The sequence below is a fragment of the Emydura macquarii genome, unplaced genomic scaffold (assembly GCF_026122565.2).
Source record: "Emydura macquarii macquarii isolate MOO-44397 ecotype Brisbane River unplaced genomic scaffold, CSIRO-AGI_Emac_v2 contig_312, whole genome shotgun sequence".
NCBI lineage: Eukaryota > Metazoa > Chordata > Testudines > Chelidae > Emydura > Emydura macquarii.
The window spans coordinates 3861491-3879229 of record NW_027130449.1 but is presented as its reverse complement, the minus strand read 5'-3'; the positions used below and the strand labels follow the sequence as shown (position 1 = coordinate 3879229).

The following is a 17739-nucleotide window of genomic DNA, read 5'->3' as shown; positions in this document are numbered from 1 at the left end:
CTGCATAGTAAAGTTTCAAAGCTGTATTAAGTAATGTTCAGTTGTAAACTTTAGAAAGAACAACCATAACGTTTTGTTCAGAGTTACGAACATTTCAGAGTTATGGTCAACCTCTGTTCTTGAGGTGTTTGTAACTCTGAGGTTCAACTGTACTTTTCACTCCATCAGGTCCCTTTATGCTGTACATAGGACTATGGAAGTCACCCAGCCTGTCCTGAATGCATTACAAACGCCTAACGAATGACCTTTTAAACTTTAAGAAGGATGGTTATTATGGTCGGCAAAAGGAATCTGAAAAATTCTTGCCTAAACACCCTGTTCATCATGTATTTCTGAGTCACATTTGCTGACTCAGCTGAGAAACACAAGTTTTTTACCCCATCAGCCTTGCAAAACCAACATAGCTCTTGGAGAGTGAGCTGGATTCTATACTGTCCTGTGCATCATTCTCGTTACTGATAGTTACTACCTACCCTGCTATTAATAGCAATGATGTAAGAGGTGGATGGAACCTGGCTGGAGATGTCAGACCCCATGTTGAGAGTTTGCTACACTGGCAGTTACAAAAGGAAATCTTCCTTTGAGTTTTAAGATGAGTGGGTTGGATCAGAAAGCCCCAGAAAGAATTAAATATGCCGCCCCTTCATACCATTTTTACAGAACCATTTTCAGAGCCTATCTGAACTGTCAGATGCTTCCTGTGCTATTTTTCTCATGTTCCCTCATCTGAAAATTTTAGCCATGAACCAGGTTCTCTTACAAAATTATGGGTATTTAAGGAGGAGTCTGTGTGCAGAATCTGAGTCCTATCACCCTGGAACTTTGGATCTGGACCTGTCCTTTACAGCTGGCACCTCTCTCTATGGAGACCCGATTCAAACACCTGAGAACTTTGGAGGAGTTAGGCTTGATTGCATGGCCACGTCTCAGCTAGCAATTCCTGCTTTTGATGAGACTAGAAGTATCCAGCATCACAGTTTTCTCCCACTTTGACTTCTGGTCCCTACAGCACTAGAATGTCCAGAGATGTGAGCACAAATAATAGCTGGGTGCTTAGCACAGCTCGGGGAGTGGGACTGGCTGGGAGCCCATGCCACTCAAGCATCCCCTTATACAGAGAGCATCAGCTAGTGGCTGCATCTGCTGGTTTTCAGAGCTGCTTTGTACCAGAGTAAAATGGCAATGGAAAATCATGCCAGCAAATACTAAAAATACACAGTGAGATTTGCTTACCTAATTTCTAATAGCACTTGAGCTCTTTAAAACTGAATTTTAACCATGTAAGTTACCATCCTTCACTGTTTATTTACTTTTTGCATTTCCTCTGAATTTGGGCAATGAAAATACCCTGAACAGATGCACTTTTGTTTCCATCCAGTTTCTAGTCTATTTCACTTTCAGGCTCTGGAGAAAATTAGCCTTTCCATTGCAAATATTGAAGGGAAATGTTTATTTATTTAGTTTTGTAAGATCCCAACATTTAGGGCCCAGGTTGATCTGAGGGAATCCCTGAAACATTTTTCTAAATATCAGGCATGTCCATTAAGAATGTTGGGAGAGATTCTGGAGAGTTCCTTAGGGTAGTATCCCTCACCCATTCTGGCCTTTCTGCTCCTATTAAAAATAAACAGATTCTGCAAATCTGCTTTCATAGCACATTATCTAGAGTTTGCTATCATTGCTGTTTCAGCCCTTATGTAATATTATTCTTGCCTATCTCCACTACAATGTGCTATAAATCTTTACTCTGTATTGTACTAAGCACTTCCAAATGCGCTTCTTGGATGAATTAGGCCAAGACTTTTCCAAATGGAGATCTGGGCCAATGATTAACTAGGCATCTAGTTTATACCCTTTTTCCAAAGGCCTACTTTTTTGCAAGTGTCTCTTGGTTTGGAGGTGTGGATGCCTGCAAGTGAAAAATCCCCACTTTCACTTTTCTCCCAGAGGAGGAGGAGACATTAAACTATCTCATACATAATGACTCTAAAATCCTTCCTTTCCATTTCAGTCCCACTGCTAATGCCTTTGTTCACCTATTGGTCTTTTTATGTAATGCACAGATAGCATGGCAATGGCCACTATACTTCTCCCTTCTTAGCTACTGCAGCCTCCTCTTTTGGTGGCCTCTCTCCAGTCTATGTTGATCCTGAAAACAGGTCCTATTCTGTTATTCTGATTAGGTCATTTGCCTTTCTGAGGGTGAAATTCACCCCATGCAAGGAGACCTAACTGGCTTTAAATGGGACCTTGAGCACAGGAGTCAATCTCTTATTGGCTTCCCTGCTCTTACTGCATGCAGTTCAAGTATCCCATCCTTATTCCAAATGGTAAACAAATGCATTGGAACTGTCATCTGTTCACAGTCAGTTCGTGAACCAAAAACAGAGCTAAATTTGATAAATACGCTTCTTTTTGCTGATAAATTGAGAGTGTTCAGAGAAGAGCCACAAAAATGCTTAAAAGATTGGAAAACCTGCCTTACAGTGATAGGCTAAACACAATGTGTTTAGTCTAACAAAGAGAAGGTTAAGGGGTGACTTGATCACATTTTATCAGGACCTGAATGGGGAACAAAATTTTGATAGTGTGCTCTTCAGTCTAGCAGACAAAGGTATTGCAAAATCCAAAGGCTGGAAATTGAAGCTAGACAAATTCAGATTAGAAATAAGATGCAATTTTTAACAGAGAGGATAATTAACCATTGAAACAATTGACTAAAGGTTGTGATGGATTCTCCATTACCGGCCATTTTTAAATGAAGATTGGATTTTCTCTGGTTCAAGCAGGAACTAATTCAAGGAAGTCCTATGGCCCGTGTTATACAGGAGATCAGACTGGATGATCACAATGATCCCTTTTGGCTTTGGAATCTATGAATTTATGAATAGTTCATCAGCTGCATTTTTTAGAAAAAGGGAGAAACCTGGCCCCACTGAAATCAATGGAAGTTTTGCCAGTGACTTCAGTGGGGCCAGGACTTCATTGAGACAGTTTCCTTCACAGGGAAGTTCCTATGCTAATGTGTTTATATGCATGGAGTTTACAAACTTTTCAGCAGTGATTCCCAAATCCTTGGTCATCTGAATGGATATAATGTGCCCTGTTACATTTAGATAGGTAAGGTTGGAAATTGTATATGGCCACACAGCTGCTTGGGAATTTTCCAACAAAATAGTTTTTTGATGGAAAGTACTGTTTTTACAAAACTGAAATTTTCTGATTTTCCATTGGAAAAATCAAAGCAAGCTATTTCATTTTGAGTCAGTTCTACAATAAAGTGCATCTGCCTCAGGTGCTCTCGAGTCTCATTGGAGATGTAGATCAGGTATTTCAGATTCTCCTTCACTCCTATGAGCTGGGCAAATTGTGTCAGACTACATCACCCATGATGCACCACAGTTTCCCCTCTGACTGAGCTGTGTGGTGCGTCATGGGGATCACATTTGGTTCAACACACCGAAACAAAATACCAGAATTCCCACAGAATAGAAATCCCAATTTTTGCTTAGCTTTATATGATTATTAATACACAAAACTCAGTGGAGAACAGATTACTCTCCCCTCACCCTCCCTGTTAAATCAAAGATGGTGGAAAGAGAGTAGAACGTGATTATTGTGATGTCAATGGTACCTGCTGGGACGATGACTCTCCTCTCATTGGTGGTCATGTTTGGGGGAGGGCCATTCTTTTCATCCATGTAGGTGCTGTAACTCAATGGGTTGGACTCCGTCCCAGCGCCCACCAGTTTGCTGCATTTGTTAACACTGCAGTCTACCGGCGACTCCCTGAAACGTGAAAGGAAGCAGACATCTTGTCAACATTTTCATCGCTGACCCTTCCTCCCTGCTGAAGCAAAATAAGTGGGCTGCCACAGAAATGGCAGCAGAGGGGGAGGTCAGAAACAGGGGGAATGTCTATAGGGTACCTTGCACTTCTATATTGCCTGTCACGACAATCCCAGGTGATTGACACACTGTAAACCTCACGGCAGGAGCATGTTAATTATTAATCTGTGTAACAGAAGGATAAACTGAGGCACACAGCATCCTAGTATTAAGGGGTGCTGCGTGCCCCAAATTCCAGCTGAAGTCAATGACAGCTGTAGATGCTCAGCACCTCTGAAAAATTAAGCTCCAAGTGCCTTCCTCAAGATCGCATGCTAAGTCAGTGGCAAAGTGGAGATCCCAGGAGTCCTGACTCCCAGTCCACTAGCCACTGGACATGCCACCTCCCTGTGAAAGTCGTCTTCTCCTCCCTTCACATGAAGCAGTGATGGACAGTGGACACCTCATTGCGTTACCCCTGCCTGGAGACATCCTGTATTGCTTGATATCATGGTGGTATCTGCAGTACTGCAGAGGTGACTTGGTGTTAGAAGCGCCCATTTGTTTGTCTCAGCCACCTGTTGTGCCGTGTCATAACCCAGATGGTGACCTCGTGGGGACAAGGTCTGTCTGTTGTTGGTTTGTTTGTTTGGGGTTTTTTTTTACTGTCTCTCTCTTCGGCACCTAGCACAAGGCCTTAATCTTTCACTAGTACCTGTAAACACCACTACAATATAAATCATAAGAAATACAGATCTCCCTCCCCTTTTCATTAATAAAAGGCACAAAATGTCCATACTGGGAACATGGAGCTCCCGAATGCTCACAGGAAGATGATAAAAAAAGGGATAATGATCATTTATATTGTGTCAGTGTCTAGTGATTCAGGCCCCATCGTGCTTGGTGGTGTTCACGTAACCCACTGGCGAATGTGTGTTGCAGGTCGCCTGCTGTGCTGATCTGCAAAGAATATCTGTCCATTACAGCTGCTAGCTAGGAAGCTCATGCTCTGCAGATTCCCCCGTTTAATTCTTGGTGTGTCAGGGACAGCAGCGATCACATACGCGGAGCGAGAGGCAGCCCCTGGCTGAAGAGCTCACAATCTAAACAGAGAAGAGGGAGTTACCAGCATTTTGCAGATGGGAAACTGAGGCACAGTGAGATTAAGGCCCAGATATTTGAATTGTGGCACTCAGTGTTACAATGCATAACCGAGTTATGAACCTAAGTCTCATTTTCAAAAGGGATTTAGGCACTTTGGAGCCAAAATCCCATTGACGGTCAATGACTTTTAGGGTCGGAAGTGTCTAAATCACTATTGAAAATGAAACTGAGGCCTCTACATCAGCTAGCATTGAAATGCTGAGCACAGCAACACCTAAATACCTTTAGAAATCTGAGCCGAAGGGGGTGGCTGAAGCAAGGGTTGAACCCAGATCCCGCATCCAGTGCCTTACCCACATGACCATCCTTCCTCTTTACTGGTGGAGCAAAGAAACAAGCAAAGAAGTGCGTTGGGAGGCAGCTACTCACTGCAGGGTAAAGAACATGGCAGTGCATTCATCCCGTCCTGTGAGCAAGCCAGGAGGATTTTTCAATTTAGAAGAGTAAATGAGTTTGTTTCTGAATCTAAAGGAGGGTGGGAGGATTACTGAAGTTCAGTGATCATGGCTAAGAGATAAATACTCCACTGAGTGATTCTAAGGCAGATGGTAATTTTTTCCTCATGTCTTGCTGGGGGAAAGTTGCTTGAAAATGGAAATAAGATGTCTAACTTACACATGTTTGAATTTAACGTTTTACTATTTCGCCTACTGTTTTTCCAGGCAGGGAACCAAAATCCACCTTCGGAGAGGCAAACTGCTGAAGTTTTAATGTCCAATAGCAGCCAGAGCAGGGTCTGAGCCACTGCCGGGATGTCAGGCTTCTCAGAGAGTCTGAGCATTTCCCACTTGCTGCAGAAATGCATGGTGTCAGGTGTTAAATGCTGCATGTACTGGGAGCAAGAAAGGTCTACAGCAGCATGGAGCCCTGTATTCTTCTCTGAGGCACCGCTTGCTTGGGGGAGACTGGGGAAATAGCGGCAGCTTGAGATTTAGGACCCAAGCAAGTACAGCGCTAATAGTCTCTTGGAGGTGCCTGGCTCTTGACTCCCATTGGCTTCAATGGGTGTTGAGGGAGTTCTATACCTTTCAGCAATTGGACCTTTCAGCTCAGAGTTTAGTGACCTGATCCGTCCCCCCAGATCCAAACACTCTCAGATCTGAGGAAGTTTTGATTTCTAGTGACATCCTGGCTCCATTGAAATCAATGGCAAAACTCTCCTTGATGTCAGCGGAGTCAGGATTTCACCCCTGGGATCTACCTTACTTCTTACCCAGCATCTGTCACAGGGCTATCTGGTTGGCCAATATCCCTATAATGGACTGAGCCAAATCCTACTGTTCTGTACTGCATTTCCCTTGGAAAACACTCCTCTGATGCGAGCTTTTCTCTGTTATATAATAGAGCAATAACATATATGTATGTGTGTTCATATATATCTCCCCCAGATTGGCTCCTGTGAATATATCACTTAATATCCAATCTGCATTAGATATAAACACATCAAGGTGCTTTTTAATAGAGTAAACAGACACTCCTATCTATGCTGTCAGCTCTTTAGAAAAGGAAGGGTTTCTTTTTTCTCTCTGCAATGTTCCATGCACATCTACAGTGCTATATACCAGCGAATCATTAATAATGATGACAATGTTGTAAGATGGCTCCATTATGATTATGCACCTAGCAAACACAGACGTCTTCCCTTAGCCAAAATCCCAACCTAGGGGGGCATTGTTGGTAGAAGCTATGTAATTATCCAAGCTGGGATTTGGTAGGAGAATATATACAACCTGTCTATGGAGAAAAATACCATGAATTCTTTAATGATTATAAGTGGGCCAGACCTTACTTTAATCACCACTCACTCACCAATCAGCACACCCGCCCCCCCCCCCCCCAGCACCAAGATGGACATTAGCTCAAACCAAATCACATTTGCAATACTTGGGTTTCCCTTGAAGGTCTCCCTCCAAGTATTGTCCCTGCCTGGCCTTTTCTATGATAGGGAATTTGATGGGATCCCAATGAAAGGTGGCAGAGCTGCAGGCTACGCAAAGAGGAATTCAGTAGAATAATGGAAGTGCAGAATAGAAGCAGGAGAACCATTCACAGTGAATAGTTTTATTCACTGATCGCAACCTGTCCTTCATTCATTACTACCCATGAGCGGACTTAGATTTTTATCAACTTGTTCTTTTTTATGTGATTCTATTTTAGACGCTGGATTGCTCCTCAGCTAATCCCTGAGATCAGCGCTTCAAGTCTGCAAGTGGTTGTGCAATCCAGAATGAACTTCTGGGGCCACAGCCTGAGCTGGTGTAGATCAGCATCGAGCTGCTGAGCTCAGTTGAGGTAGGCCCATTTGCATGAGGTCTTTTATGTGCACCATTATGGAAGGAGGAAACCTCAAAGACCATTGAGTGATGCTGATCCCAACAGCCTTTGTCTTGACAGCAGTGTCCGATTTCTGCCCCTTCAGAGAGGACACCAGAAGCTCAGTCAAAGCAGGCTAGCCAAAGCAGACAAGCAGCTAGCCTGGCATTGACGAAGAGCTACGTGCGACCTCATCCAGAGTTCCTGATATTTGGAAACAGAGCAACCACTGTACCAAGGCCTCTGCCTAGGAATCGCCCTTCGCTTTGGTTTGAATTAGCAAACTAAGGGATTCCAGTGATTTCTGAAACTCACTCAGCCATTGTTGGCAGGAGATTTCCACTTTTTTCTCTCCTCCTTTCCTCTCCCCTTTTCTCTCCTCTCCTCTCTTCTCTCCTGTTCCCACATCTCTCCTTTTTTTTATTCCTCTCCCTGCAATATCTCCCTTTGTCTCTTCTCCTCCTTGTTGCTCATCTTTTCCCCTCCATCACCTTCTGCAGTGGCCCTAAATACTGGGAGCTCCTTAAATTAATATGTTGACTTGGTATTAATGTGACTAAGATCTTCACGCTGAATGGGCATCTAAAGATCACTGACTGGGGCTCCCCAAGTCCTGTCCTAACGTGCATTTGGTATCACATAAAACCCAGGAGGGAGTCTTTGGTGTTATGGTCCCTTCCTCAGTTGTTCAAAAGTTCTGTCTGGAATCTGAAGGGGATCTCCCCTATACATTACACTCTCTTTGCCCCCTTCTCATTCTCTCTTGCACTTGTAGACTCTCTTTATGTTTGTACAGTACCTAGCACAACAGAGCCTGGATCCTGACTGGTGCTTTTGGACACTACAGTAATGCAAATGATATAATCAGAATACTAATGTGGATAATGAAGGGGGCAAAGGATGAATAAGAAGGGACCAGAGAGAGGGAGAGAGTGCAGAGATGAAAGAAGAATGATGTTAGACACAAGTGCATGAATGTTTACAAAACCCTTATTCTTACAGAGAAACAGAATGAGACAAAAAGCACAAACCAATTCTCAGACACAGACCCCTCATTTAGATTGTACTAATCCTGAATATAGAAAGTCAAATGAACATGTCTCATAATATAAACCCCAAATCCAAAAGCCTCAAGAATATTTATTCTCATAACACTCCTGTGAAGGACAAGAATTATCCCCATTCCAGGATCAGAAACTAAGGCATGGAGGGATTAAGTGACTTATCCAAAGTCACACAATGAGTCTGTGGCCCAGGTGGGAAACAAACCCACATCTCTAACACGCCAGAGCCCTAAACACTCTATGAGAACAGGCAGCTTATGTGTTTAAATCCTCATTTGAACCAGAGCTGGTCTGAGCTCTAAAGTTGAAGCTGGAATTAGATCTGAATTTCCCTATAGTTGAAAAAGGGAAGGAGAAGCAGATACAGCAATGTTCTGTTTCTGTTCCATCTCACAGCGACGGGTCAAAAGCTATCCAGATGCAAAGTTCCTTGTGATTTGGATCCAGTGGTACAACTCAGGCCAATCTTTGGTTTATATGATGGATTGAAACACCCTAAGAAGAGACTCGCTTTTGGAAATGGCCTACGTTGTGTGAAAGATGGCAGAAAAGGTGCATCAGGACAGATAGAAAATGGGTGGTAGAAAAAAAAAAATCGTTCAGTGTTGTGTCTTGTGCTCTTTTACACAGCAAAAATAAAGTAGTAAGAAGAAACCACATGGGCACCGGGGGCTCCCGATAACAATGTTTACTGACCATACTCAACATGCAAGGATTAGTTAGATATACACCCTGCCTCTCTGTGAGGCTTCTGAAATAAAACACAATGAGCACCCCTAAAAGGCTCACTTCTATTTAAAGGGACACTATGCTATTCCTATACACTTCCGTGAAGAGAGAACAGAAAAGGTGTAATAAGTTGAGGGAGTTCTTTGTTTTATTTAGAGACAACATGGCAACATTTATTATGCCATAAAATGAGCTGCCTGAACCTTAATGATATTTTAATATTTCAGGGGATGTTTTTAAAACATTGATTTGATTGTCAGCCAGGCAAAACTCATGAACATCAGTGGGAATTACACACACATTCCTCCACACACATGGACATACCAAGCACTTGAACATATTACCCCACTTCATTTACGTGATTAAATTGATACTATTGTCATGAAATTCAGAACTAATGTATTTTGAAAGGCCAAACTCGGATCTCGGTTACAGTGATGTAATCTATGATAAATCACTACAAGCAGTAGAGATTTGGGATTTTTGTGCTGTGCTTTATTATTTGTATTTAGAGTTCGTTTTAAAAAAAATGGGACATTTTTTATGATAATTTTTGTGAAAAAATCCTCCCTTCTTTTTAAATGAAATTCAAACTTTTCCACTGAAATTTGAAGCAGCTGATTAAAAAACAGAATGCATGTTTCATCCAAAATTTCTGCAAAACACTCATTCTGTTTTTCCTTAATTGAAATTCAACATTTCAATGAATAATTTTGTCAAAAACTCCCAAATTTTGGAAAATATTAACCAGCTGTATTTGTATTCCAGCAGCATCAACAGGCCCCAGCTGAAATCCGGGTACTTTGAGTTGTACAAATACACAGTAAGAGAGAGCCTCTTTCCCAACTTGCTTATAATCAAAACAGACCGAAGAGACAAAGAGTGGGAGAAAAGACCGTCATCCCTGTTTACAGATGGTGGGGGGGGAAGGGGGGGGAGAAACTGATGCACAGAGAGATTTAATGAAGGGCTAGCTGAAAAACAAGAATTCTGTTTTGCAAAAAAAGTCAAGGTTCAAACTTGTTTTCATTCGGCATCAGAATGAAACCAAGACCTTCAGAAATTTTGACAAAAAAGCACACACGAGACCCAACTTCAGAATAGCCAGAGGCAGGGCACTCGCATGAGATGTGGGAGACCCAGGTTGAAATCCCAGCTCTGAAGCAGGCAGAGAAGACATTTGAACCAGGTTCTCCCTTGTCAGTACCTTAAACACTGAGCTAATGGCTATTTGGGGCTGGGTCTCTTTCTTTCTTCTCCCTCCCCCACCTCCCCGCCCCCGAGATTCTGTCCTGGACTTGAGAAACATTTCAGTTTCATCAAAAAAAATCTGACCAGCCCTAATTAAATGATTTATGCAATAAAATCTGTGGAAGAACTAGAGATGGAACCCACATTTCCTGAGTGACAAGTCAGTGCTTTAACCACAAATTCATCCTCCCTCCCTGATGTGTAAGGTGGTCTAAGAGGCTGAAGAATGTTACATTTTTCATACTGGCCTTTAACTGCTCCATTTTCAGACCAATTAACCACTGCAGAATATGACTATGCCACTGGGACTTGCCAGCTCTGTGCAATGGCAAGCACATACGTTGTGGCTGCATAAATTGCACCCAGATTTGAAAATTTAGCTTGAAACTTTCACGAAGGTTCCAGCTCCTAAATCCTGCAGTGGTATTTAGAGCCCAGTGTCTCACCTAGGATATAGGTCCCGAGCTGCCACTGATTGAATGTGCAATATATGTGTTTAAATAGATGCCAAATGTATGGGAAAGTATCTTCAGCCCTTGTTGGGGAATGAACCACGAAGATTTGACTTGGACTGAAAAGCTGGTTCAACTTGCAATGGTGTTTGTAGGTGAAAAGGACCGCTGTGGTTGTGTTATATCTGATGGGAGGACCGATCTGGAGTATAGACGTGCAGAAATTCTTTTCATAGATTCCCTGCTCCCAACCTACCTGCAACTCATCACCCTAAACCTCACCAGTCAGGCCTGTCTCTAGTTACTAAGGGAAAAGCTGGATATGGTCATTTACCCCTATCCATCTCCCTCCACTGTCAGGATTCATATAGCTTTATAACTGCCTACAGAATACAAGCCAGTCTCCCGTCAAGCTGCAAACACTATTGCGTCAAGCACAGGTGAAGCACAGAATAAAGGCTGCTCTCTCTAACAAGGCAGCTGGAGCCTGGTAAGAGGGTGCACTTGAAAAATGAGAGAAAAAGACAGCGAGAGAGGGGTGGGAGGAAGGTTTTGTTTCTCAGCCCACAGTTTGAGTTAATCTGTATTGAGACTGGCATTCACCGCTCAGATGGTGTGTCAGTTTGGGCAGGCAGCTGATGAGCTGAGGAACAGGGTTACTGGAATGGCCCAAGCCATGACAATGAGCTGTGATGGAGATTTGGGGACAGGGCAATTCTCTCAGTTGTGAATAAGAGGTAGGGATGGGTCTTCCATCTAGTAGTGGGCTGGACCTCCAGTCTCCTGGGTGGATGTGAGCTCTCAGGCTGACATGTTACCATCAGGGCAAGGTGTGGGGCTGTTTCAATCTCCTCAGTATTTCTTGCATTGGTTTAATTAGGGATGCCCAAAACAATCTTTTCTGTTTCTTCACTCTGGGATGAAGTTGGCCCCTTCTCAAGAAGCCTGAGGAGCCTCTGTTTCTGGGAAACCAGTTGAATGAAGCAGAGCCGGTGTAAAAAACAGAGTTTCCCGGGTTGCTAAGAATAACCACACTTTTCACTTCTGGGTGCCTTTTTCTGCACATGTCAAAACGCTTTACAGTCACTAATGAATCAAGCAGGCGTAATAAGTCTGTAATATTGTCTCTATTTTACAGTTGTGGAAATTATAGCATACAGAGAGATCACAAAGCAAGGAGAAGCCGGAAATAAAACCCAGAATGTTGGATTCCCAGATGAATGCAATATAAATGCATAAAACATTATCTGAGTATATATGTACATACACACAGCATGTATACTTGCAGCACATGAAAGACATGTGCGCATGTATTAAGCATACATGTAGCACAATAGCAGTATATTTTTATTTATTCAGTGAGCACCCAAATTTTTGCTAAGTGCCACAAAGCAAAATACAGTAGTAAAGAGTGATACAGTGTCTAAGATCTGGTATCCCATGTAAAGGTATAAAGGGTTCTTACCCCTTATGTACCTGTGGGTCATGTAGTCCAAGTCACCATCTAGGGTTGAAATTACCAACTCAGCCGTCCCAAAACCTAATATTAGTGAACTAACCATAAGACAAAATAGTCAAATCTTTTGTCCAACATAGTGCACAAATCTCCACCCCAAATGAAGATGTGTTTATGCCTGCTGCATGCTACATGCTGCCACTGTATTGTTGGGTGAAACCTTGTTATGGGTTGAGATAAAATCTCACTGAGATTGATAATTGACGCATGAGTTCAGACCTAACATAACTGTAAGTATGACCCCCCCACACACCTAAAACAAAAGGAGCATGTGAACCCACCTAGGAGCTTTTCCTGAGTATTGTTTTGGGCAGGGGTGTGCTGTATAAGGGAAGGCAGAACAGACAAAACCTGGGAAAGACTGAGTGAGAGAGACAGCCTGAAAGAATGGCTGAAAGCACGGTGTCTGAGCCTGGAAGAAACCTGGGAAGAGGTTTCTGGATCGAGGTTGCAAGCTGAAGAGAATGTTCTTGGTTTTGTGAGCAAAAGAAGCTTTTTCCTGCTATTTGATTCCCTCTGCAGTCAGAAACCCAGAACATTGTAGATTTTTTGTAAATAAACAAAACTGCATCAAAGAAATACCTGACTATTACCAATTTCTCTTCCTAATTGGAACAGCGTACTAGAACCCAAATTTTTTAGCCAGCCATAACAGTATGTTATAAATTATATTGTAGGCTATAGTGACAGGATAATGCTAACCTGCTTGCATTTGCAATATCCATTCTCTTGCTTCCATTCCTCTGGGAGGATGAGATTCCTCAGAACAAACCTGCTATTCTATTTTTATTCTGCACTTGGGCCCCAATTCTGTATTCACAAACATTGGTGCAAAACTAGTGTGACTCCCCACTTTACCCCCATCGGGATCAGTCATGGACAAAGATTAACAATGACACAAAGCTATTCTTTTTATATCTCCTCTAAAGACAAGGCAGGTGAAATAATATCTTTTACTGGACCAACTCGTTGGTGGAAGGAACAAGCTTTCGATCTTCACAGAGCTCTTCCTCAGGGCTGGAGAAGAACTTTCTGAAGCTTGAAACCTTGTCCTTTCCACCAACAGAAGTTGGTCCAGTAAAGGTATTATTTCATCTAACTTGTCTGTCTAATGTTCTGGGACCAGCATGGCTACATCAACACTGCAAACATATATCTGCTCTGCATTTAGAGAGCAAACACCACATATGCTGCAGTACCGAATCTTTAGTTATGTTTTCTTTCCCCAGAGATTTAAAAGTGGTAGGCTGCAGGGCTTCCTGTTTCAAATGCAGTTCATTGTAAGGCTCTTCTTAGAAACCACGGTTGTTGAAAAAGTGCTTTTTACAACGGTTCAGGTCCTCATTGGAGGCCAGTCGATCAATGAGAAGCACTTCTATAAATTGATAGGAGATGAGAAAAATAATCCCACTGCCGCACCACTCTGTTGTGGGTCTGATCCATGAGTTGGATAGAGATTTTAAATTGAAATGATCAAAAGGAAACATTTGGGTGGATGCAATTTGATGGGGTTTTTTTCTTCCAGATTTTCAGTTTGCAAAAATACTGCAAGATTTCAACTTTTTGTCCCAATTTGGGATAGGACACATTTTCAAAATATTTCTAAAATTCTCCTGGGACGGGAAAACCATTTTTCTGCCCAGCTCTAACTGGAACGGCTGGGGAGTTTGCAGGGTGGAGTGGTACTTGGAGATGCTAGCCCACACAGAGATATAACCACCCATGGCTCGGAGGAGAGGTACATTGGCAGCACTTCGTTCCTGTGGCTTCTTGATCATTAACATGGAGCATAGCAATTTCCCAGGCTTGCTTTTCCATCAGTGGAATTTAAACGTTGTGATACTCCACAGGACATGGGCTTTCTGGTGTTTACTCCATTGTACCACACATGACCAGAGCCTCAGTTTTAAACCTTATCTGAAGGATGGCACCTCCAATTGCAGCATGTCCCTTTGAGACATTTTGTGAGACAGAGGGAAGAACACCTCCTACTGTAGTGCCAACACTATCTCCAGCAGCACAGCATCCACCAGCATCATGCTGGAGTCCGTACTGACCTACTACCGTTCAGTGCCCTCTAGCCCCTTGGCGGGGCGCTGGATTCAGTGGTGAAGTATCCCATCTACAGACCCTGTAGGCACCCACTCTGTCCTTGGAGGCCTTGGATCCCAGACCTGACAATGGGATGGAGATGCAAGTTGCAAAACAGCAAGTTCCAAATCCTGACCCCATTCAAGGTAACAGCAAAAGTCCCCTTGATTCCCCTTGAGCAGGACCTGCCCCTAAGTGAAGGTAGGGTTTGTATGTACACAGGTGTATGGGTAACGTATAGTAGGTCACTTTTGTGAACAAAATTTCCCTGACATAGGAACATACCAGATGGGCAGACACAAGCCCGTCCTTACCTGGATCCGTTCATATGATCATATTCCCTCTTGACATTGACCCGGACCGGCTGATTGATCCACTCCTGCTGGGGAGGCAAAGGGTTGATTTTGTGTGGCTGGCCGTAGTCGGGGTTCCCTGAGGCCGTCATGTCTGCCTTGGGGAGGTGAGCGGCAGCGCCGTACGTGGAGTCGAAGAGGGACTGGTCGTCACTCACCACTGAAAGGGCCTCCTGAAGAGAAGAAACAAGAGCCCAGCGTCATGACTAAACCAGCGACTTGGCTCACATTCTCCCTTTGAGTTGGCCGGCAGCTGCGAGAGCCTCACAGCTGCTGAACCCTGCCTGAAAGTGACATCTGCCAGCATCGCAGATTGAATCCAATTCTTTGGGGTCCATTAACCCTTATGCAAAACTGTTGGGTCCTTTTTCTGATTACTCTGTGTCTGAACAGGGCAGGGCAGGATCTGAGGTTAACTGGCTCTGCAGAGCAGTGAAGGGAGCTGCTGGGTACAGGACTATCTTCACTCCCTGCTGCAAACTGTCTCTGAGAACCATCTCCACCTACCAGTTTTACCTCCTCACTTTCAATCAGATCCCTAATTGCCGGCCTGCCTCCAGCTGCTCTAAAATAACCAAACGACACATACAATGCAGCTCATCTCGAATGCGTCATTTGAAAAGTCTACATAATTGTCATATCTCTTTTTTAAAAAGTTTCGTGTGGTGTTTATAATTTTGAGATCACTGCTGAAGGAGTAGCCTGCATTACGGGTCAGAGCGGAGGTGGTTGTGGTGTGATGAAGCACAAGTTACTTCACATCCAATAAGAATGATTTGTTTATTATGTGGGAGAAGTAGGGCTGATGATGTATCTAACTATACACCTGTAGACCGACTTGAAAACCAGGAATTTTTTTTCTCTTTTCTTTTTTGCTGAAATTCCTAAATTTGACAAAAAGTTTCTGACCGTCCATTTCCTTGCATTTACATGCCTGGAGTTTATAAATGGTGCATGCTAAGCTATAAGAGCCTGTGGCAGATTCCTGCCTCATTCAAAGCCCACCTGACAGTGTCTGCATGTTCTTCACGTAGTTAAGTTAGCCGTGCATGGGCAATGGCTGCCCTCTTGGCTGACAGCTAAACCGGGGACTTCAGAGCTAGGAGCATAAGCTGCTATATCACAAATTAAAGTGCCAATGCTTTTCCAGCTGCAGATCTCAAAGCACTTAGAAAAGGTGGATAAGTCTTTTCAGCCCAACATTATAGTTTGCCTAACTAAGGCCCGAGCTGAGCAGAGACCTTAAGCATGTGCTTTACTTTAAACGTGCTTAAGTCCCCTTGAAATCAAGAAGTATTTGACCTAATAATTTTTCAAGTGGCTTCTACTGTTGTTATTATTATTATTCATTATCTGTATTTCTGTAGCACCTAAGAGCCCCAAGCATGGACCAGGACCCCATTATGCTAGACACTGTACAAACACAGAACAAAAATACAGTCCCTGCCCCAAGTGGCTTACCATCTAAGCATAAGACAAGAGACAACAGAGGAGTACAAGTAAACAATGAGACAATGGCCAGCATGATCAGTCATTTCTGGGCAGTTTTCTCTGTGCTATAGTGTCCTACTGTCCCTTAACAACAAAGACCAGATCCTTCACCCCATGCCAAAGCTGCAATTGAAAGGAACCTGGTAAAACACACTTAGTTTTCTAGCTGCCTTTAGCAGGTAGGTTTGTATCTTTATAAAGAGCCCCTTCGCTCATTTATTGTACTAATTCCAGAACACTTGGGGGATTAATGATGCCCCTAGAAAATACTTTCACAAGGACCAATCAGATTTTTGCCAGAAATCTCCCCAGTAAGATTCAGGAATTCAGTCTTGCCCATCCCCAAACTATGGTTTGTCTTAGAGATTCCGGCAGATGCATCTGTGCCTATTGCTAGTCCATGGACATTGAATATGTTGGAAATCCCCATTCCCATCCCCATGAGACCTTGCAAAGGCTTAATAAAACCAGACCCTTTGCTGACATTGCTAGTGTCTTTTTCTTAAAGCAAAGAGTAGGCCTTTTCATTGCCAGCGAGGATGTGGTTACTGGTCTAGTATCTGCTTTCTGAAGCCAGGGTGTGTCAGACAGGGATTCTGAAATGACAGAGGCAGGAAGTAGCCTTCATTGGCCTCCTTGGTTCATCTCAACACAAAACTCTGGGGGTTTCCCTTTATGGCAGGAGGCTCTAGGTGAACCCTGAACATCCAGTGCCCAATTACAGGCAAGAGTCATGCACGCCAAAGCACAGTGTAAAAGGTTGTCATGGCTGTGCAGCCCCACAATGTGCGTAGCTAAAGTCAAAGGGGGTCATGAGAGGCGGTAGGCCGGGAATCTGTCTATATCAATGTGAGCCTTAACTCCTTCTCCCCCGGGTTCTGGTGTTCTGCCTGCTGCTTGGAAGAGAACCTGAGGTGAATTCTGCCCCCTGTACCACATGCACTTGGCAATGGAGCTGGTTGGAAAATGGATTCCTTCCTCCCCCCAGAGAAAATACTGACACGAACGGAGAAAAATATTCTTTTTGTCAATTTTCAGCAGAAAACTTTGATTTTTCATCAAAAAACTGATTCCTTTTTTTGGCCAAATTCCCCAAAATGTTCAGTTTGGAGGATTTCAGTTTTCTGGTGAAAAGCTGAAAATTCAAGGCAAGCAAACACTTCTGTGAAAGAAGAAATGAATCTCCTGTTCAGGGAGTTGTCTACAGGACTGATCAGAGTTCATTACAACACATAGCTATAACAATGCTCTTGCACTCATACAGCAGCTTCCTCCAAATGTTACACACTTTACTGATTGAATGCGTATAGACTCAGGATACTCCTTTCCCCTCAGTTGCATGGCACAGAGGAGAAGAAATGTATATGCGACAGCTGCCATTTTGGCTGACACACTGGGCATGGAACCAGGGGATCTCCAGAGCTAAAATCACGAGCTCTTACCACAAGCCTCCTTAGATGCAGCTGTAGAACTCATGCACAGTAGCT

General features: G+C 43.3%; 1 protein-coding gene across 4 annotated transcripts in view; it reads right to left on the bottom strand.

The window, feature by feature from the left end:
• Positions 1-17739, bottom strand: part of FLI1 (Fli-1 proto-oncogene, ETS transcription factor) — a 115763-nt gene that overhangs the window by 29600 nt on the left and 68424 nt on the right. For all 4 annotated transcript variants that reach the window (XM_067563701.1, XM_067563692.1, XM_067563682.1 and 1 more), the window contains 2 exons: positions 14723-14934; positions 3635-3789 (listed from right to left, as the gene is read on the bottom strand). In XM_067563701.1, the coding sequence (XP_067419802.1) occupies positions 3635-3789; positions 14723-14934 (367 nt within the window). The remainder of the gene's footprint in view (positions 1-3634; positions 3790-14722; positions 14935-17739) is intronic.